Source organism: Dipteris shenzhenensis, chromosome 15 (assembly GCF_047967505.1).
Source record: "Dipteris shenzhenensis isolate YYH24624 ecotype China chromosome 15, Dip_SZ_1.0, whole genome shotgun sequence".
Classification (NCBI taxonomy): domain Eukaryota; kingdom Viridiplantae; phylum Streptophyta; class Polypodiopsida; order Gleicheniales; family Dipteridaceae; genus Dipteris; species Dipteris shenzhenensis.
This window is the reverse complement of record NC_141610.1, coordinates 46379397-46404591: the sequence shown is the minus strand read 5'-3', so window position 1 is coordinate 46404591 and position 25195 is coordinate 46379397. Positions and strand designations below refer to the sequence as shown.

The following is a 25195-nucleotide window of genomic DNA, read 5'->3' as shown; positions in this document are numbered from 1 at the left end:
ATGATTGCAAGCCTATGTCCACTCCCATGGAGCCAGGGCTGAAGCTTACAATGCATGATGCGGGTGAATCAACTGATGTCACACTCTATAGTCAGGTTGTTGGATGCCTCATTTATCTCTGCAATACACGACCTGATATTCAGTTTTCAGTTTCTCAGGTGAGCAGGTATATGCACAGCCCAAAGATTATACATTGGCAGGCTGTAAAACGCATCTTCCGTTACTTGCAAGGTACAAAGTCTTTTGGCTTGATGTTTCCTAGGGGGGATGACTTGCAGATGCATGCTTACAGTGACTCAGATTGGGTTGGAGATTGTGGGTTGGAGATTGGGTTGGAGACTATGATACTAGGCAGCTCACCAATGGGAATTGTTTCTTTCTAGGACATGCTTGCATTTCTTGGTTGAGCAAGAAACAGTCTATAGTGGCTACCTCCTCATGTGAAGCTGAGTATAGGGCAGCTTTCACAGCAACAATTGAATGTGTTTGGCTGCGTCGTTTATTTGCTGATCTTCATCTTTCATTGTAGGGTCCTTCTCCGATTCTCACTGATAGTCAGAGTGCTATAGCAGTGGCAAAGAATCCAGTGTTTCATGCTCGCACGAAGCACATTGAGGTTCACTATCACTATGTCAGAGAGAAGTTGCATGCAGGAGAGATCAGTATGATCTATGTGTCAATACATGACAATGTTGCAGACATCTTCACCAAAGTACTTTAACGTGAAAAGTTTGAGGCATTTCGTAGTGCCCTGAACTTATATCCTTTTGGTAATTGATCATTTCCTTGTACATGACATTGGCACTGTAGGGGGGTGTTAGAATTATTATTATAATTCAGCAGTGACCAATGTAATGTAATAAGTAGGTTAGGGGAACTTTTCCCTCCTTTAGAGGTTTTCCCCCCTAACCATAGTTAGTTCACTAACTACGGTTAGTGAAGGATAAGGTTTTGTCACTTAGACAAAACCCATCCCACTTCGTGTAACAGTCACTTCTTCTATTGCAAGTACTACGTTCAGCTCTCTTGCTTCCTGCTCTCTCACTCTCTTGATTTCTAACACATATGAGTATTTCCTGATGTATTGTCACCCTGTTGCGGAGCATTATTGAAATCCCCACATATAAAGTTATGATATCTCCATGGATATCGTTGCATGGCATCCCAGATTGCAGTTCTATCCCGAGAAGATTGAGGTGCATAGACAAAAGCAAATTCAAACACCTCGCCCTTGAGTGATGCATTGAAGAATAATCCATCTGCCTTGATTGTCATTTAAAGCAATAACTGGCTGAAGCTCATGCTTGATCAGAAAGACTACACCTGAGAAAGAGTGCTCCCCAGCATAAAAGATATCATAGCCACAATAATGACCTGTCTTTCCTTCATAAACATGTTGATTGTGCTCTTGTAATGCCACTATGTCAGGCTGAAATCTATTGATATACAGCCACACAGATTTCCATTTCCTACTCTCACACATCCCCTGAACCTTAAGTGTAAAGCATTTGATATGAGCAGTCATATTTACAGATATTTATAGGAGAATAACATCTATGTACAGCAGCAACCTTCAGGATGTCAGCCCTGCATTTCTACCTCAGGGTCAGGGCCTCTTCCTTGAGAAGAAACATCTGCTTGAGGACTGGACAGAAAATCAGCAACCTCTTCTTCAGGGAAGAGGGTTCTGCTAGCTGTCACTGCAGCCCATGTGATCCCAATTCGTGAATTGACCTCGGGAGAGTTTCCACTGGAAGATGCACCATTCCAAGTGCGAGGGGGTGGAGGTCGTCGAACTGAAATAACTTTTCTTGGACTTTGCCATCCATCAATTGGAGGTTTCTGTCCTTTTGCTAAGGGTTGAATGGTAGGAAGCGAAGGGAAAGAAGCAGTCCCATTTGAAACCACCGAAGTTTTCCTTTATCCTGATTCACAAAAAATTGTCTATTACCTTTATTTTTATTCCCAATAGAGACAAGAGCATCCTTAGTGGGCATTTGAACAGGCAAAGTGGCAGGAGGCATTTTATGCTAACTCATTGGACACTGCGAAGCCATGTGCCCAAATTTTTTACATTCAAAGCAAGCCCCTACAAATAATCCCCATTTCAATTTAAGAAAAGCACTTCCCATGTCAACATTGTTCACCGTGACTCAATAAGACTATGGTGTTGGATTATCAGTATCCCAGAGAATACAAAATCGATTTGAGTTGCCATTAGGCCGTGGTGGGCAAACCACTTTGCCTAAAGTTACTGTAATTTTAGGCAAGAGTGAAGCCATACATTGCGGGTAGTCTACAACTTCAACCCAGACTAGACAGCGGTGTCGGATCAAAGCCTGAAAATCCCTTGTGGGAGACCATGGCAAAACGTGCACCATTTGCTGGGTAAAAAAGAGTAGCGAAATGTTCCAAAAGCATTTGCCTGTGAATTTCATCTACCATAATGACCTCAAAAAAACCTCTGGCTGCATAGTGTACCTTCCGAACAAACGAGCCAGCCAGTGTGCGGGTCAACCAGTTGCCTATCTCTGCAGCAGGTGGCATCCGACCTGGGAAAAATAAAATAACTGCATTTTTGGCATATTCTCTAACTGGATCCACAATTTCATCCACTTCAACCATGAGACCAACCGAGGAACAGAGTCTTTCCACTCTTTCCTTGTGTTTGCAAATCCTTCATGCATGACATCATAAACCAATTGTGCTTCAATAGAATCATGCACTGGGTCATGCTGACCTTCAGCCTGCTTTTTCTTTTTACATTGAACTAATCGATCCTTTTGAAAAGTTTTTTCATAAGAGTATTCAGCCATGTCTTTGGAAGAGGATGGAACCCAAAAAGGGGGTACTTGTGGGGGGGCTGGAGCAAGGTCTCTCTCTCTCTCTCTCTCTCTCTCTCATGTCTCTCTCTCTGCAACACCAACCGTCCAACACTACATACACCAAAAAATGTGTGTGTGTGTGTGTTTGGGCTTGCGAACTCCCTCTTCATCAATAGGTTTTCTTGTGGCTGGTTATGTTTGGTGTTCTTCCATATATACAAATCTTGGCATGTCAGCTTATCGCTCCTACTACTTGTCACATATATATGGTCACAATAGAGTCCATGGCCCTTCTCTTCTAACATTGTCTTTTTACTTGTGACTTCTTATTTGTACTGAAGGCAGCTTCTTCCACCATGTTTTCCTAGTGCTTGCTTCGGCAAGCTCTTTTGGTTATACTCGGGGTCCGCCCTGTTAGGTAGGGATATGGCCTTTTTTCCACTTGGGTTTGCAATTGGGCAGTTTGGGCTCTATGGAGAGGCCGAAACCATAGAGTTTTTGTGATTCATAGCCGAGTTTCATTTCTTTTGGGCATCTCTGCGGCAATCATTCTTCGACTGTCTACGTGCCTGTGATGTGGATTATCCATACTTATCCTATAATGCCATCTTTTGATGTTGCAGTTGCATGTTCCCTTTCTAGAGACTTCTTTTGTGATATAAATACAAATAGGTTTACCAAAAAAGTGTGTATGTGACGGTGTGTGTGTGCTGTGTGTGTAAGGTTGGCAAGGGACTGGCTGAGGCATATACTGAAATTTTCAGTTGATGTAATTGTAGCACCTTGCTTTGAGGTTGCTACTCATGTAATATAATCAATCAAAGATTTCACCTTTAAAAAAAGTAAGGGATCGTGTGTGCATTTGATCTCCAAATCTGCCATGTAGTAAGGCTAGCAATGATCATTGGAAATGGGGAAGGGGAGAGAACTAGCAATGAAGCAAAATGTAGTACTACTATTGCAAGATGAAGGAAAGTATAACACACTAAGAATTGAGTACTCTCAAAGCATAATAATAGCCCTAACTAGCCCAAGGGGGGAAGGACCCCCTAATAAAAGCATAATAATAGCCCTAACTAGCCCAAGGGAGGATAAAAGTGTCCCTTGGGTGAGGTATTCACACTAACCAACCACTAATATCTTTCAAATCCTCCAATATTGATAGTGTGAATATGTACAAGGCGATAGATCAATCATCGAACGGAAGTAAGCATTAAGCTTTGTAGAAAGCTTCAAACATTTCTCTTGGTAGAGCATTGGTGAGCAGCATTGGGATGTGTAGGACACTAGATCAAGTTAATCTCTCCTGCATGTAATCTCCCTTGACATAATGATAATGTATCTCAATGTGTTCTCATCCTCCCTATTTTACCAACAAGTCTCATTTCGTCTTGCTGGAAGAGTAGAAGGTTCTACTCGCTCTTCTATGGTCATAATTGCCCTCCTATCTTTGAGCTCCCTAAGTCAAATGCAAACGTGACTCTTTTGTCCTTAGGTTATTTCCTCTTTCTTAGGTTCTGTTGCTCAGTGTCCTAATTACTTGGGATATCCAATTTTGCCAAAGTCTTGTCATCCATTGACTCTTCAATTGCATCATAACGGGTCCCTGTGCACCTTGAGTGACTCTGACTTGTATTGAAGTGGACCACGTGGTTGTCGTGTCAGGTGGCCACCACGGATGTTTACAACCTTGTTCTCGTCCATGTGCACCACCTTGATGAAGCCGGTGGATCCACCATGTGGTCTTGCGGTCAAATCACCTCGGATGTTAGTATCCTTGTCAGCTCGTCACCTCTACTATCTTGGTGATGACATGGTTGCTTGGTCAAGTATAAAGTTTGCCTAGTCAATCGAATGTAGTAGCTCAAGAAGGACATCAAATCAGAGAGTTCCCCACTCTCTTTGCAAGCATTCATGGGTCACACCCCTCCAAATCTTAGGCCAAAGATTTAGATGCTAGCAACCTTCCCTCCAGATCTCTCAACATGTTTATTATATGTTCGTTTTGTTTGTTGGATAGGGATCTTTTGTAGGTGTTTTTTTATGCTTCTGTAGTGTTATGGGCTGGCCCCCTAGCCCTTAGCTTCAAAAAAATGTTCCTTTCTTCTTTGTCCTTGGGGTTTGACATTGTGGAAGAATATAGAAAGGTGACATCCCTCTTCACGGTTTTTTGGTCCTCCTGAGGTATATCTTCGCCTTCTTCCCATCATTGGTGCTGCATCTAGGGTGATCACTGAGATCCCCCTGCTTCGGGTGTACCTACTTCAGCACAGAGGCGATTAGGATGAATGGGGTGCCTCATGTTAGGGGTATTGTTTTCAGACCCTTACATCTTGGATGATCATATTGTGCTTAATGCTGATGGTTCTCTTTTTAGTTAGAAGATTGAGATAGCTGGCTAAACTGGTTTTGCATTCTCTTTGGACATTTTTCCAAGGATTGTGCAAGGAATAGAGAGTGGGAACTGATCTTGTCAACAAGTAGCCACTACTACTCATGCTCCTCCTCTTTAGAGCCGAGGAATAGTTTGGGCTGGCAGAGATTGAGCATCGGACCCTCTAAAAACATCGTCCCTTAGATCACAAACACCTTCTTAGCCCTTCTCTCCTTTTGCTCTACAGGTTCTTCCTCCTACGAGAGGTGCTCGTGAGTAGACACGATGGCTACACCCACTCTTGGGATGGCTATGGGTCAGAGGATGTACTTCTCATTCTATATGACTGGGGGTTCGGTGTCTTTGCTCATTCTTTCGAGGCCTCAGGTCTTCTATGAGAGGCATGCCTCTTCTTGGGCTCTTCAGTTCGACGAGACAGTGAGTTGAGTCATGCTCTTTGTGGATTATGTTCCCCTGTTTCCAATAGTCTGGCACATGAGATTATGGCGATCATTACAGCTTGGCATATTTGGGGATCCAAGTGCACAGAGGCTTTGGATGGCTCCTAGATCCATCCTTCACACACTTTGGCCATTATTTGGACAGATATTGTACACACTTTGATGGCCATTTGGGTGAACATGGAGGGATCTTTCCGGGTGGCTTTTGCCAGAGGATTGTTTTCCTTAGGGATAGAGTGGTTCACCTTTCTTCTCAGAGTCCACTAGAGTGTCAAGGTTGCACTTTCAGCCTCAAACTTGGTGCTTTCTTTTTAATGAGAAATTGTTTGGCCACTCTGGATGTTTTGTTTCTCATGCGCTGTTGGGGTATTTTTCATACTTTATAGAAGTCTTTTCGTTGAAAAAAAAAATCTGCACACAAGATAATTATTTTTAAGAGGAAAACTAAATACTGGAACTTCTCACATGTGGGTAAGTTATGAGCAAGTATTAGGACAAATTATGACGAAAGGAAAATCTAAATGAACAAAGATCTATCCCAAGTTTTTTACTCTTTTGAGAGGGTGTTTAAATGAGTATCAAGCGGGAATGAAGCGACATAACAGTAAATGATTAGCAATTTTGGATGAAACAAATATCTCAAATTTGATGCAAGAAGGTAGTAGGGACTTTTAAGACTTGACATCACAACAAGAATAAGATGAAGGGATGCTTGCATGCAAATGGTACAAAACAATGATAATGAGCTATAGGTCCTTGGACAAAGCATGTTGATAGTTGAAGAGAATTTGGTAGGATAGCCTCGTTGGACAGCATTAGACTAATGGAATCAACATTGAATTTGTTTAATCACTCACAGGTAATTGGCTAAAAGAGCTCAAGGTCAGGATAAATTTCTATGATGCCTTTTGAACTTCATAAGAAGTGCCTATAGTCCTAAGAGTTATGGGCAAGTAATGAGGTTTAAGATCTCTCGTGGAGCTAAGAAAACAAAAGGTTTTATGATTTATCAAAGTCTTGCCTGATACTTCATTTGTGTTGCCAGTTCTATTTAGTATTAGCATTTATTAGCAATATGTCCAATGATGGTGTGCTACAAATGATTACATTGCTGATAGAATACTTGTGCATTTCAGGTTGGATTATCCCTTTCTTTTGTTATATATGAATCTGCCAATCCACATGTTGGTAAGTATTGTTATAACGTGAAATTGTCTGGTATTCAAATGATGCCACTCCTAAAAATTAAAATCTTTGGGTTATGCTTCCTAAATTTAGAAACAAGCTCTTTATGCAAGGTTGCTCCGGTAAGTCTCCTGTATTGGTTTCTAATATGTTGTTTGCTCACATGATGTAGAAGTGGAGAAGGGTAGATGGATGCGGCCTAGGATTCCAAGAGAGGCAAGGCTATGCAAAAATCTGCCCTACAGGGGAAGTAGAAGATGAGCAGCGCGTGCTCCTAAAATGTCCAGCATACACACACATTAGGGAGAGTCATGGGAACAATAGATGTAATCTGAAGAATCTATTGGAACATCCAACCCACAAGTTTGGAATCTACCTAAAAGAAATCTTGGAACAGCGCAGCAAAGTTCTTGGACTAGCACCAAAAATAGCCCAGCAAATATGCACAATGTTGAAAGATTTGTGAGAATTTTATTTCTATGGTTGTAATTGACTACTATTAAGTTTAATAGTGTCACCAATCCCATAGATCCTGAGGGTCTCCCCCCCTCGAGAATCTTAACCTCCACTCTATGGGGCTCCCCCCCACCCCTTTGCTTTTTTTTTTTCAAAGAAAGGAAACTTCTATTAATGCTTGAAAGCTTTCATACAAGACAGCAGCCCCAAAGGTGCTGAGTATGGAAAAAACCGGAAAGGCTGAAAGAAGGAACCGGCTTGTTCTAGAGAAACCTAGCTCATTGCCTAGGGAATCTCTGGTACTGGGGCTAACAGCCAAGTGGGGGGACGGTACAACCAACGAATCCCTCGCGGGGTTGAAGATGTAGAAAACTCCTGCAAGCCAAGCCTTGCAGAAACGAGCACGCCTCTCAATAGTCGTCCTGGAGCCTGGAGTCCCACACTCCCAGGTGGACCGTAATGTGTATATGATGTCTTGCCAGATGGCGACTAGGGTAGCCGAGGGTGGAACCGGGTGCTCACCCATCACAAGACTGCAATGAGCCACCCAAATGTTCCATGCCATGATGCTGGCTACCACCTCCCAAACACTGTCCTCCCTAGGAGGAGCAGGAGCTAGTCCGTCAGGAGGGACTGCCTCGTGGAGTGCTATTCTCTGGATGCTCTGACCCTGTATCCGGTAGGTTGGAGAGATCTCATCAATCTGAAACGCGTGTCCTCGCTCTGTGAAGTAGGCCACCATCCCCCAAGTGGTGTCTCTCTGAAGGGCTCCCATCCAAATCCTCACTACGCTGCGCGATAGCTCCAGAGTCAGTGCGGGATAGTCTCTAGGACAGCATCTAAGCAACAATGGCACTGCCCCTCCACTCACATCTGCTCCAACCACGGTCCAATGGGCAAGCCTCCGTGGGTGGCCAGCCAGAAGAAGTATGAAATCTTCCTTGGCCGCAAATTGGACCACAATCGTGTCCAAAACCTTGAGCGAACATCCCGGGGCACTCTTTGGGTCACCCAATGCCTCTCCCTTGAGGGGGTCCACCTCGACGAGTCCATCTGAAGCCTCCTGCCAATCCGTGTGGTGTAGGAAAAGAAGGGCACCTCATCCACCTGCTCAGCTAGGCCGCCCCTGGAGGGCCAGAACCACTCTCTCAGATCTAGTGGACCTCCCTCAGGGGTCTACCCTCCCACAGCCAAAGGCGCCATCTAGGGGCGCCCTGCTCTAAGATACTGGGAGGGTCAATGTGCCACTCCTTCCCCAAACGTCCCACCACTCTGATCATCTGCCAGTGAATCTCATCAGGACTCCCATCCATCTCCTGGTCTCTCTCAGTGAGTGGCTGAAGTAGGCCTCCAGGTCCTACACGGAAGAAGCCGGGGTGTGTGCTGTCTCGCTGCATCAACATCTTCAAGAGAACATCAGTACGGGAAAAGTGGCCTAACGATCTACTGTCTCTCCATACGCAAAGTCCTTCCCACTAGGACTCAGGAATGGCTAAGTCAATCTCGCACATCCGCTGCCCTGTCCCTCACAGATGCACTAGGGCATCAAGCCTCGCCTGTGCCTCCATGGGTAATCTTCTCCAACGGCCAAAGGACCCTGCCGGACCACTATCCCAATGTGCCCAAGCAATGTGAGTCCATTGTCCGAGCATACGTCCCTCCTGATCTCTGATCTCTCTGGGTGTGACATAAGGGGCTGACGCTCAAACTCCTCTCTGTATCTGGGCGGAGCATGAATGAGACCCCCTGCCAGTCTCTACCAGACCCTATGAAGGCTCCTCATCAAGGGGGAACCCTTCCCTGAGAAGATCCATCTGTGTGAAGGTTGCCACTGTCCCCCAGTGCGTGGGGTGTTCCTTAGAAGCCCTTGCTGTAAGAGGAGCGTCTCTGCACCTGGGGTGAGGCCACGAACCACCAACTTACACAAGAGGGCTTTGCTCTGCATCTTCGGATCAATGATACCCAAGCTTCCCTATGCCTGCGGCATGATCATCGTCTGCCAAGCTACTCGGGCTCTAGTGTTCCTCATGTCGTCCAAACCTGCCCAAAGGAAGTTTCGTACCAACCGTCGGAGTTGCCCAATGCATCCTCTGTGAAAGCACCAGTAGGAGACGATATACCAGGCTGTGGCAAGGACCTGGTTTGCTACTAAGGCGCAACTTGCTAGAGAGTTTGGCCATGCTCCAGTAGAGAAGCTTGCGTCGAACACTCTCAAGGACCGAGGTGATCCGCTGCTTTGCTGTAATGTCAATACCAACCTGGCATCCGAGGTATCTCGTTGTCCGGCCCCGCGATATCCATTTGAAGCCAAAGTCACTCCCCCACTCATGGATCTCTTGTGTCTCCTCAAAGCCTGTGAAGAAACCTATGGATTTTGTCCAGTTGATCTGTGCACTCGAGGCCTCACAGTAGATAGCCAGGGAGTCCATGACTTTCTCCAGGCTTGCTGTGGTGCCCTCAACATACAAGGCCATGTCATCTGCAAACTTCGTGTCAAGAAGCTCCTCCTCCTGTCTGATTGGGAGCCTCAACCCTGTGAGGCCCGCCACCTCTGATCTCAAGTAGTAGCCCAAAGCCTCCGCCACAAACAAGAAGAGGAAGGGAGCGAGTGGGCTGCCCTAGCAGACCGAGTGAGAGAGAGGAAAGGCCTCGCCGGTGTCCCCTCCGATAAGCATCTGACTAGAGCTCCTTGCATAGAGCGCTGAAACTCCTTTGATCCATCTGTTTGAGAAACCCAATCTCCGCATAGTGCCCTCTAGGAAGGACCACTCTACCCTATGGTAGGCCTTCTCAAAATCCAAGAGAAGGACAGCCAGCGGCTGTGACTCCTCCCTGGACCAGTCCAGTGCCTCCCAGAACGTGAAAATGTTGTCCAAGATGCTGCGCTCCTAGACGAACCCAGTCTGTGTGTCGTGAATGATGTCGGTAAGATGGGGCCATAACCGCAAACTTAAGACAGCATCAAACAGAGTGATCGGTCTCCACTGTCATATGTCTGGCCTATCTCCCCCTTTTGGGATCAAACAAATCCACCCCGTGCTCAAGGACTGAGAGAGAGAACCTATGTCAAATATCTCCTGGCAAGCTAAACAGAAAGAGGTTAATCTCCCAGAAGTTTTGAAAGAAGGCCAGAGTCAAGCCATCTTCACTCGGACACTTTTGGGTACCGAGAGACTTGAGGGCTTCCTAGAGCTCCTTATCTGTGAAAGGCTCCTCAAGTCTGTTGCATAAATCCTACGAGACTATCAGACTACATCTCGGGCCACAAGACCAGCTAGGGTCATCCTCTCCATCTGAAAGAGCTGGCTGTAAAAACCCGTGGTCAGGTCTAGAATCTCTTGCGTGTTAGTGTGCATGAGGCCCTGCGAATCCCAGAGACACTGCAGCTGTGTCCTTGTTGATCGGGGCCCAATGGTCTGAAAGATCTGCTTCATCATCCTGTCCCCCTGCTACACCCACCGGGCCCGGGAGGAGTGGTAGAACTCAACCCACCAAATGTCCGTGTCTTGAAGCTCAAGGCGCGAGTGCTTTTGAATATGTCTCTAAGCCACTGAGAACCTGGCCCCTGCTCCCTGAGCCGCTCGATGGAGGCGAGGTCTCTCCTCAAAGCCCGCTCACGCTCCTGAAGGTTCCTCCTTTGCCTAAGGGTGTGAGCCTGCAACTCCTCACTGCTCCTTTGAATCGCATCGGCCACCCACGCAGCCCAGTCCTCGTACGGTGTCATCTCTGACTGCTCCCAAATCCTTGCCATGACTTGCTGGATCTCCTCGTCCTGCAGGAGGTCCTTTGGAATGCGGACCCCCTTCTAGGGGAGACCTCGGCGGGGCTGATCCAAGTGAAGTACTACTAGAGAGCGGTCTGACATCATGGTACCTCCCAGAATCCTGATAGAGCTGCCTCTTTGTGGTGCCCAGTCTCCAACATAGAAACGGTCTAGTCTCTCAAGCAATCCATCGTGTCTCCTTTGTCCAAAGGAGAAGAGGAGGCTGCTAGGTGTCTTGCTGAAATCTGGCTCTGTCCACGGGTCTCTACCACTGATCATGAAAATGAACTGCTCCTAGGTGCTACGCTCTGTCGCTGGCATCTCATAGAAAGAGGTGCTACCCTGCTTGTCTTCCCCGAACTCCAAGTTGTTGAAGTCACCTCCAACAATCCAGGAGTCTACATTCGGAAGACACTCTGACAGCCTCCTCCAAAAGGCCGGGCGGTGCTGTCTACACGCTGGGGCATACACATTCAGGATCCCAATCTAGACTCTTCCGTCTGAACTCCCATCCAAGCTGCTCATCCTGGAATGAGCTCTACCTGATCGTAGACCTCTGGGCCAAAGACTGTGAGACTGAGATGCAGACCCCTCCACTCCGTCCTACTGCGGGGGACCACTCCTCTGGACCTCTCCCTAGGAGAAGGTGATGATGTCATCTGATGTCTGAGGTTGAAAACATGTGCTCCTGAATCAAAAGGATGTCCACTACCTGCCCTACCACTGCCCTCTGCAACTCCTGCCGGAGTATCAGCTATTGCGGCTGGCTACGAACACGGTCGTGGACCCCGTGTACTTTCCAACTCACTATGGTCCAACTCATGAGGACGGAGGTGTCGAGAACAAGACTCTCTTGTGAGTGGGTGCCTATTCCAGAAAGACTGCCTTGTGTGACTTTGCCGGGGGTTTGGAGGGCGAATAGTCCATGTCTATGCGGCGACATACTAGGGTGGACACCGGCTCAATACTGATCTTCCATGCCCACTTCATCATGAAGGAGGCTTCCACCCCAAACAGCTCCGCACACTTCTGGAGGGGCCAGAAGTATGCCTGCTCCACCTTTGCCTCCAACAACAATCTGATAACTCCTGCCACCAAACCACACACCGACTTCTCGCGCGTGAAGCTCAGCTGAAAGTTTACGTCTACGCCATGAGCGTGCCAAAGGTCCAGTCCGTGTGGCCCCATCCACTCGTCCATCATGCATGATATCTGATCTCCCATAATAGCATCGAACACCTCTGGGGACCACTTCTCCAACCCTGTGGAGGCAAACTGGAATCCCCTAATGGGGTGTGTCTGAGATCCCACTGCATTGATCAAACCCCCCTTTCGGGGCCGAAGGACCATAAGCGTTACCTCCAGTGGTAGAGGATATGAGTCCGGAATCTCCAGATAGTTCCAAGGTCCTAACCTCCAGAAGTCCTGTGGTAAGGAACGCCTAGGGTGGAGGTTGGGAGCTGCTCACCGGGAGGATGAGGCCCATCCCTCAAGATCCCTCCCTGAACGGACCGGCTGCTACGATGAGGAAGCAAAAGGGGGTGTCATCTTTCCCTTGCCTGTTGGCAGGGGTGTCGAGGCGGAACAACCTGATGCAAAGGTGGAGAGGGGGGCGGCGGGGGAGGGGGGGAGATAGGGACGCGAGAGGTAGAGGGAGGGAGGCGGGTGGTGAGAGTGATCATAGTAGGGGGGACTGGGGGAATCCTGGAGGGGGAGGGGGAGATGGAAAAGAAGAGGGGGAGGGGGAGGGGGAGGGGGAGGAGGAGGGATAAGGATGACCGCAAGCCCCCCCTGCTGATCAGGTTTGCCGGGGCTCTGTATTCGCTCCTCCGTAGTCATTGTCGGGCTAGTGTCCGCGGCTTTCGCCATCGCTGCATTTGGAGGCCCTGGGCCTCGCTGCTGCTGCAAGGGTGAGTGCAGAGGTTGAACCTCTGAAGTGGGAGGATCATCTGGATGGGCAGTGGCCCCTGCCGCTGGGGGAGGTGGCTCTTGCTGTTCCTCCTTCGAGGCCTCTCGGTCAACCCTATCCCTCTCTCTATGATTGGCCCTCTGCCTGCGGCTCTTGTGGGCCTGTTTGCTTGGTTTCTTTTTCTTTTTAACATGGGTCCAGTCCCCTTCTAAGGGGGTAACCCATGGGGTCCGAGACTCCTGCTGCTCCTACCTGAGAGGGTGTTGGACTCGGGCGTGCTGACTCTACCTGCTCTGCGGGGGTGGGGGGGGGAGGCACTCGGCCATGGCCACGGGGGCAATCTCAGGCAAAGTGACCCATCAGTCTGCAACGGAGACACTGGCTTGGTAACCCAGAAATCTCCACTCGCTGGCGAAGTGTACCCCCTTCAAGGGTCTCTAGAAGAATCAACCCTTCCATCTCTAGAAGAATCAACTCTGGAAGGGACTCTGGACTCTCAACCACCAGGCTGATCCTGGGGACCCCGTCATCTGCTACCACCGATGCGGCCGAATTTGACGGAGACTCGAGCACTTTGCCAAATGCCCGACCAATGGAGGGGAGGATGACTCTGTACTCCTTTGGGAGCCCTGGGAAGCGAAGCGTAATCGAGAAGTAGGGAACATGGTGTGTCGTGTCCATGTCCTCCACTGTAAAGCCATGGTACCATGGAAAGAGGTACACCAGAGTCTACTGCCATTGCTAATGCATGGTGCTGCTCCTTGCTGGTGTTGTTGCTCTCTATTGTTGTTCTGTGCTGCTACCATTGCTACGGCTTCTGTTGTTGTTTCCCACTACTACCCATTCTGGTACTTCTAGTGTTGTTGTGTCCCCTCCTTGTTCAGACCTAGAGCACGGCCCACAAGAGTTACAGTAGCTTTGGTCAGGAGCAGGGTCATCGCCAGGAGACCGAGACAGACTGCACCCACAGACAGCTGCCAGCGCTCTATCATGGGCTACACATCGTGACGATCTCGCCCGTCCCCTGAGTCCCCCTGACACCTAGACCATCATCAGGTCACATTGTACTTATGAGGATGATGTTGATGACACCACTAATGCTATATGACTATGTATTTTAGGACTTAGCATTCAGCATGGGCGATGATGCTCGCTTAGTAGCTTGACCCTTCTGCTTGTTTGTGTCAGGTTCTTATTAGTCTCATAGACCCATCCGTCTTTCGTAGACTTTAATAAACTTTCTTTGTTTCTTTCTTTCTACTTTCCTGAGAGCCTGTTGGTGAGCCCTTGTTGCAGTAAGGCACTTGTGGACCCAAGAATCAGAAGGTCTTTCTGCTCCTCCCTTTACTCGGCTACTGGCACACTGCTGACGAATGACATTTTCTTGCCTAAGGATATTGTATGTCTTGGTCTTAGTAATTGAGTGATAAAAACCACTAAGGTCAAACCATCGCGCAACTAGGAGTCCCAAATCTGCATAATTGCCACTGGTATATCCTCCTCTGCATAGAAAACATGTGGAATCCTAGTATTAGCAGATTCGGCCATGTTGTGCAGCTCAAAAACAGAAATAATAACCAGATAGTGATTAGAAGTAGATACCCTAGGGCAATGCAAAAATACCATTTCTATCCAATGCCCAATCATCCACTGAAATTCTGTCAATCCGTGCATGGATGTCCCGGGACTCAAGTGTCTCATATTTGACCAAGAAAATGGAAGCAATTGTGGCAAGGGATGGAACGGATTATCAATCCAGCAATCTCTGCATCTGAACTGAAAAGTTAATACATCCCAGGAATCTCCCTCATGCCACCTTTTCTTTCCTCTCTTTTGTTTATAGGCAACTCGACCATGTTGAAGTCACCTCCAAATACACAAGAATCAGTAATAAGGGCCCAATAGACCATCTCCTTCCAAAAAAGAACATTTTATCTTCTATTATTGGCAGCATGGAGGTTGAGGAAGCCGATCTTACATCCATCTATTATTGAAGTTAACCTCCAAGTACACATGAATCAGCAATAGGGACCCAAAAGAACATCTACTTCCCCAAAAGAAAACTTTTTCCTCTATTATTGACAGCATAGAGCTTGAGGAAACCAATCTTACATCCATCTATGAACACATAGAGCCCACAAAGAGCCCACTGAAATGCAAGTTCCTCCCCTAGTGTTAAGTGCAGAAAACCAAAATTTATGAATTGAAAGCACTGACCTAACTTAATGCGATTTCTTAAATCTAGGTTGAGTTCATCAAGAAAAAGAATATCAATGGGTGCATCTTAAGACGGTAGGATGCAATTTATTATGAATCAACTGTCTTCGGTGGCAATGAGGAACGCCACCAAGACCTTGAATGTTCTTGCTAACAATCCTTACCAGTGGGAGAAAGAAGCCTGATTTGCATCCCACATCTAGTGAAGGAAGCATTTGCCCTCTCTAAACCTCTACTAGCATAGGGAGGGGCGAGAAGTTCACTGGAGAAAGCATGGTACATGTTGTCAGAATTTTAGGGGTCACCTCCCCACCTTTGAGCCCCTAAATGAGGACATGGGGGAGTTAGACCAGCAGCATATGGGAGATGCCACGTGGGCAGAGGAAGGGGCTGCCAACAGAGGCAGATCTAGGATGCAAGGCAGGCTTGCCACGTGGGCAGCATTCAGGCTACCATGTGGGCAGCATAAGCAGCAAGGATAGGCTACTGACAAGCCCATATGGGCTACAGAAGGGACCTTAGGCTGGGGGAGGTACTAGGACTAGAACAAAAGAATGTTGTCAGAGGCTTTGGAGCTGGAGCAGATACCTGTCCAAGAGACAGCAGCAGAGGAAATGCTGCACGTGCAGGTTGGCTCGCAGACAACAAGGCTGTGTGTCAGCAAGGCACAGGAGTTGGGGCCACTTGTGTCTGTAAATCTGGGTTGGGCCAATCTACAGATGAACTCTTATCCTGCTAAGGTTGGCATGGCTGAACATCTGACTTTGTGTGAATTTCGTAGTAGCGGCAGTTAAAGCTGAGCAAAAGTAAAAAGCAGCAGCTCCTCACACCACGCATGTTCAAACAATTAGTAAAGCAAATGTAATTGCTGATAGGAAAGGGAATCAGAAATTTCAGAGGCTCACGCTGACTTCAGCCTCTTGGTCTCATGCGGACCATCAGCAAAGCAAATGTAATTGCTGAAGAGGAAAGGGAATCAGAAATTTCAGAGGCTCACCCTGACTTCAGCCTCTTGGTCTTGCGCGGACCACACATACCAACAGCCATCAGCATTCTATCATAGGCTTTATGCCAGCATAGCCTCATACATCACTGCCCCCCTGTTTAGGCTTGATGTCTCCACCAGCATAGCCTCGTACATCACCACTTCCCTTTTAGGCTTGATGTCTCTGCCAACTTGATGTCTCCGTCAGCACTCTATCACAGGCTTGATGCTAGCATAGTCTCATACATCACCACCCCCCTTTAGGCTTGATGTCTCCGCCAGCTTCCAGATCACGACCATAGTGACACCAGCCCCCATGTTCTCCATGAGCTCAAAGACGTCTCTTTATGTACATCACCTGCTTGATGTCTCCGCCAGCTTCCAGATCACCACCGTAGTGACATCAGCCTGCATGTTCTCCATGAGCTCGAAGGCTTCTCTTTATGTATCGAAATTGTTATGATTATGGCTTTTTTTTTGTATTCACCATGGATGTTGATACCCGCTTAGAGGCTCCACCCCTTCAGCTCATTGTATCAGATTCTCTTTGTCTCATAGATGCTTCGGTCTTTGAAGACTTTTAATAAACTTTTTTCTTTCTTTCTTCTTTCTCATTGATTTTTTTGGCCTTTTGCAGACATCAATGTTATGGGGGCAATAGAAGCAACCTGAAATCCCTACTGGAGTGGCCAGCCAAAGAGCTAGGCAACTACATCAAGGAAATTTTATAATATCGCAACAAAATACTTGGTCTGGCACACATGCTAGCACAACAAGTACTCACTGCATAGCACATTTATGCTTTTATTTATGCTATTTTCTTTCAATGGATATAAACAATCACTACTTGTTGATAGTGATCACTGTCCCATAGATCCAAAAGGGTCTCATGAGGATGTTAATACAATTATATCATATCATCTCTCTCTCTCTCTCTATCTATCTATCTAACTGTCTATCTATCTATCTATCTATCTAATGTATCTATCTATCTATCTCATACATCAAGCACATAGTGCTCTTAAAGGATAGAACCTGTCCTGATCACACACTCTTCCTATAGGCTGCCGTGCACATTTTTTCACAGACCACCCAGTTCCTCGCGCACGCTGCCTCTTAGCTTAGTACCTTATAATATCTTGTACGATGACGAGTGTAAGGATTTACGTCGACAACTTAGATTTGAGGCTAAGTATCTTCTTTGGAGCAAGGTAGAGACCATATGCAAGTATTGTCGTCTGATACGGTGAAAGAAGCAGACTTTTGTTCGTTAGACCAAGTAGTTAATAAACATTTTGTTTTGTAACAACTCTAAGGGCTTTTGGCAGAATTTACAAGACCTCGACTCAATAGATATCTGTAGAAGTTGGGTAATAATTAGGAGATCACCTAGGCAATCATGGCACTTTATGGGACAGTATCGAGTAGGGTCCCAACAGATGCATGGTGGACAAAAGAGATTATGAGTACTATTGGGGTCAAACAAGGTTGTCCGCTATCACCAACCTTGTTTGGACTCTAGAGATGAGCTTGAGGCTTTCATTGGGACTCTGGGGGGGCTTGCTGTTCTCTAGCTGGATCCTTGCACGAGATACCCTATTACGCCAATGACGTGGTCCTACTCCCCTCCTTAGCAGAGGGCTCCAGCGTCATTGGGATGCACTCCATACTTTCTACGAGACACATGACTTGAAGGTCGACATTAGTAAAGGTGATGACCTTTAATACATCCCGAGCAGCCATGCAAAATGAGCACTTCACACTAGACGGGTGGGTTACCGGTGGAGGTGGTTGCATCATCCTATACATACTTGAGAGTTATGTTCTCAGGCCCGATATTCACAATGCAGTTTGCACTGTAGGGCTGACTGAGCAAGAAATATGCTGCACTTGCTAGCATTGAGCAACAGTGCTTTCTCTCTCATTCCATGGCCCTTGGGTCAAGACTCTCCTATTTGGCTATTTGGTCTGCCCAACGGGTATGTATGGTAGTCCTTGTTGGGGGTCAGACCTATCAGAGACAGATTGGGAAGTGAGATCACCCATAGCTATGAGGCTATGAGTGCCCACTAGGCAAGGAGATGTGTCTCCAAATAGTCTCTCTTTTCTTGGATAAGTAGAGGACACGTCCTTTACTCCATGTATTTCGAAAAATCTTTTCATTAACTAGGGAGTTGTAATCTTGTTGAACTTCTCATCGTCGAGTATCAATGTTGATTTTGAATCTACACCAGCATTATCATTGAAGATTTTTTTCTGTGCGATTGAGGTGACAAAGTTTGCACCAATCTTCCCCCTCCAGCTGAGCCAATATCGCTCAATGCAGCAATCCAAGTTATGACGTATCTCTACTGTATTAAGGATTATGGATCATGTACTATGAGGCAACGCAAGCTACCGTCATTGGCCCTATTCTCATCGATTGCTTTGGCAGCTGAGGGTGAGTAGAGATGCTGACACGTATGTACATGTAGGTGGTTTGAGAGCCTGAAGCTCCACATAGATAGATTACCCCCTTTCAATACAATGTTATGTCCCACTTATCACAACGCAAACCAAGTTATCAGAGAGGATCTCTTACAGCTACATCGGGTTGGCACCCCACAAGCCTCTTGTAAAATTTTGCTTTTATAGAGACTGTTGCGTACAGATCTCGATAGAGGGCTTCATTGATCCACCCAGATACACATGGATCCCTCTCCCCACTTCTTGAGGATATCGATCGGGCAGCCCCATGTTTCATCACATCAACTCTGCATTGAGAGTGGTCAGGTGGAGGGGCATACCTAGAGAGGGTTGCATCTACACTTTATGTTACCACTAGGAGATTGGGTGGAAGGAGTACTTCACTTTCAAATGCCTTGTATACTATGAGATCTGAGGTTGCTATGCCTATCTCTTCAGAGATGGTTTTGGTCCTACGTAGATCAAAGATGCCTGGCAACTTTCATCCATGAGGCCGCCCTACACAGGGAGCATTTGCTCTGGGCACATAGGCAAGATCAGGTTGTACAGCCAGCAGACCACCCCACTCAAAGCACGATGATCGGGTTCCAACCAGACTGCACAAACCTGTAGGACTCAGGGAGATGGCGCACCCAAGGACCAAAGCAATAGACACAATAGACTCGCCAGTGGGTTGAGGCACAAATCAAACCAGGGGATCTTCCCTCCATGATTACCAAGGCGGGACATGGCCAACGGGAGTGACAGTGGCACTTGCTTACCACCTGGGCATAGGCAAACACCCTAGCAAACCACACAGATTGACAGCTACCGCCTGCGCTCCATCACAAGATTTATGCCACCATAGTCGCATACTTCACTGACCCCCCTCTTACGCTAAACATCTACGCTAGTTTCTAGATGATCCTCATGGCCATCCCCATCCTCTCCTTGAGTTCAAGGATTTCTCTCTATGTATCGATATAGTTATGTAGCTCTTTTTTGTATTTGTCATGGGTGTTGATGCCCACTCAGAGGCTTCACCCCTTCAGCTAGGTTCTTTTAGTGTAATAGACCCTTCAATCGTTCGAATACTTTTAATAGAGTTCCGTTCTTTCTTTCATTATTTCTCTCACATGTTTTGTTTCATGCCCCCTTCTAAAGAACATGTTAGAGGTCAACATATCTCCTAATGTCACCTAGAGAGAGGGCCTTGATTGTGGGTGTGCCTGCCCAGTGAGTGAGGATAGGTAGAGAGTGAGGGTCTGTGTTGTGGGTGTGCCCGACCCCTATAAGGATAGTCTAGGGTATGCTGGTCACCACATGTTTCCTGTAGGGCTGTAGACAGTGGCAGCCTGATCAATGTTGAGGGGCAGGAGGAGAGGCTCTCCCATAGGGCTGTCCTTGATCCCTTTTCTAGGGCTGTGTGGAGGCGGGCTGCTACCAGGCTCTTTTATAGGGCAGAGGTGGGTCGGTCCACCCCCCTCTTGAGTCGGCCATGCTGGTCTGTGGGATCGGCCAGCCTGCCCTACCCGACTAGGGAGGGGCTGGGGGGGCTATATATAGGCCCCCCCCCAGCCCTCTTTGCATCATCTCTTGGAGCAGTATAGCCACTGCTGTCCAGTGCCTTGTGGAGCAGCATAGCCTGCCTTGTTGAGCAGTCCTAGGGCAGGAGTGTGGAGCAGTCCATCCACTCTTTGTGCCTCCATTTTGCGTGGTTGTTGAGCTGTTTGTCTGAGCTCTCGAGCAGCCTGTTGGTTCTGAGGTTTTCCCCCATTTGTAGCGGGGTTTTCTCCAGAGATCACTTGCAGTTCTCCTGTGCCTCTTTCCTTTCTCTCCTCAGTGTGGTGTGTGTGTGAGGTGTGCTTTTATCTCTCTATCTCATTCATTCGCTGCACTTCTCACAGAACCCGCCATTGCCACCCGGCCCCCAACCCCCTTCCTCCATCTTCGCACCCCTCTCAGCTCCTCCCAGACGCCTTGCGAAGCTTCTCCCACCCTTACAACTCTCCCAACTCTGTCGTGCATCTTCTCCCAGCCCCTCCCCTCTCACCTTGGAGTCCCCTCCGAGCTCCTCCCAACCCCCTCGTGGAACTCCTCTCAGCTTTTCTTGCCTCGGTAGTTCTGCTGCTTCTGCCCAGCCCGAGCTCCTCTTTGCCCCTCCAAGCTGCTCTCACCCTACCAAAAGCTCCTTCGTCTTTCCACCTTTCCCCACCCCCCCCAGCAACTTTTGCTGCTCCCCATCCCTTTTGCCCCTTTCCACCCCCTTCTAGCTGCTTCCGACCCTCTCAACCACATCCCTCCCTCCCTCCGCCTCTCCTACTATCCTTTTACAGGTGCTTGACCTCCACCACCAACACCCAAGCTCCCTCACAGCTCCATCGACCCTCATAGCAGCCTCCACAAGCTGCTTACTGCTTACCCTTTGCAGCCCTTCGGTTTTTGTTCTCTCTTCTCCTCTTGGGCCTCATGACTTGAGGATTTCAGGGCATCGGATAGTTGGAAAGTCTCCCCTCTACCTTATCCTTCTGAGCTGGAGTGATGACCAAACCTCCCTACATGACTTGAGGTATGGAAAAAGAAAAGGGAAAATAAGAGAAAGTGAAGGACAAGAATGACAAGGAGAGAGGAAAGGGTATGGACAATTCCAAAGACCAGCTCGACACGAGAGTGACTTGTATTAGCAGTGGGATTCTGGGTGACAGCACCATCACATAATAGGATGACACTACCTCAGCAGTTTCTTCCTGGAGACTTCTCTAGCCCTTGGACAAATTTCCCCCCGGCTTACCTCAGTTTCCAGGTCTGTCCCCTCTATCTCTCACGACAATGTATTGCCCCTTTGCCTTCCATGCAGTGTATTGTCTCTCCTCCTAGGTCCCACACCCCTCCGATATTGATGCCATATGAGACTCCCTTGACTTGGTTTTCTCCAGCTCACCCTTTCCCTCCAGCTCTCTCTTGTTGCACGCATACCCGCCACAACAGCCCTTGGGCTGCTCGGATCTCTTACAGTTTGAAGATGCAGCCCAAGGGAAAATAGATGCCCTCTGACGTGACTCTCACAATCCACGTTGAGACCATTGATCGCTGAAAGGGGACCCTGTACGATAGGTAGAACTGCAAGAAGCAATACACCTATAATAGAGCACATTGCTGCAATACAGTCTGCTGTCAAGGGGACTTCAACATTGGGTGAATTAGTGAAACGAGAGCTTGCAAAGGCAACTGCTGTGGCCATCCTACTTGAGTCTTTCAATATGAGAGTCTATGGAATTTCTCGTAATTTAGATTCATAAAAATCTAGCATGTGGGTTGTGATTCTCATCAAGACCATCCCAATGAGAGATGATTGGTATAGAACCTAGACACTGCTTGATCCGCGTACTCCTATCTTTGTAGGCTCATTATGATAGACCTTCTCCCCTGTATACCCACAGGTTGGTGGTACTGGACGCTCTTTGGATCTCATGATTCTTTATGCAGCAGACAATATCTCGTCCTATGTATGACTCTAAGACGTTCCTTGGTGGTACTGGATGCTCTTTGGATCTCATGATTCTTTATGCAGCAGACAATATCTCGTCCTATGTATGACTCTAAGACGTTCCTTTGCTTTGACCACAATGTTCCATTGTAGTTTCAAACACTGCAAGTCACTATCTTGACCCTGATTCTCAAAGATCCTATCTCCGTACGTCCATCTTGGACCAGTTAAGAGTGGTCCAACCTGTCCCACTAACCACTTCCCCTCTTATGGATGTGAGATCCTCATACATATGGGCTTGTGGATGATCCAAAGAACAACACACTTGCGGCATGCTGCTGGTTAAGCTTGGGCACGTTTGAAGTGTATCACCCAGGACTGGTCTTTGGTGCGGTCATGTCCTACGCACCAGGTCCCCTCAATCGGTTGCTCCTATACCCCAAGGTGGATGTCATAAAAGTGGTGGCATTTGTGACAGCGGAGGGGGTCGAGATCTATAGGTAGTGATATTTGTAGAAGGTGAGTTTTACCATAAGCTCATGTGTTGCTAGTTAGGTCCTGTATCTATGGGATTGTAGGTGGTCCTCTCTCATGACCTAATTCACTTTGTGATAGATGAGTAGAATGGATGGGGCTTCAAGGCTATACTGAAACAATACGTGACCATATGGAAGGATGCATCAAGCTAGAGAGGGATGGTCCCAACCTCTGCTAGCAGGAAATGGTGTGGGACCAATGGCTTGCTATAGATCATCTATGCAAGAAGTAGAACTTGTTATCTCTCTACATGGGACCAGTCTATCTCAAATAGATCTAGCTCCCAAAAGGGACTGCCATACATCCTAGTTGGGTCAACAAGAGGTTGAATAGGATAGACTTGGTCCGAGGGTCCTGGAAGTGGGATTGAAAGCCCTGACGCTCGAGTTTGGCACATGCAGCATAGCGTTTGTTTAATGAGGCCTGCATAGCTCGTCAACCTGCAAGGATGTATAGGACGCGACAATCTCAATTGGTGCGTGATCAAAGGTGAAGTGCTCTCAATGTGCGGCTATCTGAGATGTGTTGAAGATCATGACCTTGGTTTTGCCAAGGTTGACCTTTAGATCATGTTATTAAAAAAAATCTGAAGTGCATCTAGGTGTCGTTGGAGACCCTTGGCTGAGGAAGAGAGTAAGACCACATCATTGCCATACGATAGAATTGAGATTAGAGATCCAAGATTGAGCCTGCCATGCCTAATGTCCAGATGAAAGAATCGAGCTCATCAATGCCTAGGCCAAACACATTCGTTGATAAAGGACAACCTTGTTTGACTGTTTTCATGCTCATGATCTCCTTTGTCCACCTGGTCATCGTCTGGACTCAGTTTGCGGGGAGTGAGGCAAGCTTCCAAGTAGACCATGCAACAATGGATCACATTTTTACTTTGAGAGGGGGTCGCTGAGGAGTCTAGGCATGAAAGAAGAGGTTCTATTGTTGCTTTGTGGATCTCCACAAGGCTTCAAATAGTCAAATGACAGAATTTCCCACTAACGCGGATCTTTTCCCCCTCCTATTATGTTTTGGTTTGGGTTTTTGGTCCTCCTATGGATAGTCTTGTGTGTACTCTCCCACAAGGATAGCGCCGCATATTTCTCTGTATTGACAGTCTCATCATAGGCATCAACCTCGGGTGTGGATGCGTGATTTAGTTGCCCACTCCTTAGCTTCTCATATGTAGTTTTTCTTCAATCTCATAGACCTTTGATCTTTCAAAAGCATGGCAGACCCATGTGAGGCTTGGGGATCTTTTGTCCATGATTTCTAGACCAGGGACACAACTGACGGGGGTGGCAGTGGCACTTGGTCAACAAAGAGCAATTGCTACGAGACCATAGTGGACCATACAAACTAACCAACATCAGTGCTCTATCACAAGATTCATGCCACCGCAGCACTGATCACCACCAGTGTTTCTCTTTGTTGAGACTCTCTTATCCATTCTCAGCCATCTAGCAGACTTGGTTCCTCAAACAAGATAGAACCACCACAGTGATACCACAGTGCTGATTTTTCATCCTCCCTATGGATTCAGATATTTAGTATTCGTGTTTATGTATGTATTTGTCTTGAGTGCAGATGCTTGCTTAGCAGCTCCACCCATTCAGCTCATTGTATCTGATTTTCAATCTCATAGACCCCTTGGGTCTTTCCAAGACTTTAATAAACTCTCTCTCTCCGCCCTTGGGTCTTTCCAAGACTTTAATAAACTCTCTCTCTCCGCCCTCACGCCTCTCTCTCTCTCTCTCTCTAGGCATTTTTGGTACTCTATTTCATTTCATTTTGTATCTAGGATTTTTGTAGCCATTTTTGGCATCTTAGCTGTATTACAATGAGGCCACCTAGTTGGCGCATCATTGATGATGTATTTTCCTTTCGGATGATTTTGTGTCCCATAGGCCAGGTATGGCCTTCCGTGGACCTTTAATAAAATTTCTTTCTTTCTTTCTCTCTCTCTCTCTCCCCAGGATATATCGGCGTTCATATGTCGCACTCACTCAGGATTGCCTTGGGCCAGCTCAGGGTATCTTCCCACAGATTAGACGTTGAGGCCGGCAGGATGCGTCGTACAGCTACCGGACATAGACCCAGGCGAGAGACTAGGATATGCCCTTGTTGCACTATGGGGGAGGTGGAGACTGAGGAGCACTTTGTTTGCAGATGCCCTTTATATTATGAGATCCGTGGCAGATTTCACTGTTTATTTGGGCACGGATTTGGACCTCTCTCTCGGATTATGGAGTATGAAGATTAGTATTGCTTAGCGTTGTTCATCAGGGAGATCACCAGATACAGAGAGAGATTCCTCAGAGAGCACCGTCGCATCCCTGCCAGAGACCTGGTTATTCATGAGGAGCAGGACGAGGCGCAGGACCATGAGCACAGAGATAGCCCATCTTGCCAGAGAGCACCGATGGTTCCACCCCGAGGATGTACATATGACATGATCCGGCAGCACCGCAGGATGATCTTACACAGAGGCCGTACCCGTCGCTTTATTTCTAGACGACGGAGGATGATGGCAGATTTTCGGAGGTGATTGCTCCAT

The 25195-nt window shown here is 47.4% G+C and overlaps 1 protein-coding gene across 2 annotated transcripts in view; it reads left to right on the top strand.

Annotated features, from left to right (window-relative positions):
- LOC147893901 (sulfate transporter 4.1, chloroplastic-like) overlaps positions 1-25195 on the top strand; it is a 253154-nt gene that overhangs the window by 192785 nt on the left and 35174 nt on the right. For both annotated transcript variants that reach the window (XR_015542224.1, XM_087385809.1), the window contains exon 13: positions 6797-6848. Coding sequence is in view for 1 of the 2 variants with exons in the window: in XM_087385809.1 (XP_087241935.1) it covers positions 6797-6848 (52 nt within the window). In the remaining variant the exon portion in view is untranslated. The remainder of the gene's footprint in view (positions 1-6796; positions 6849-25195) is intronic.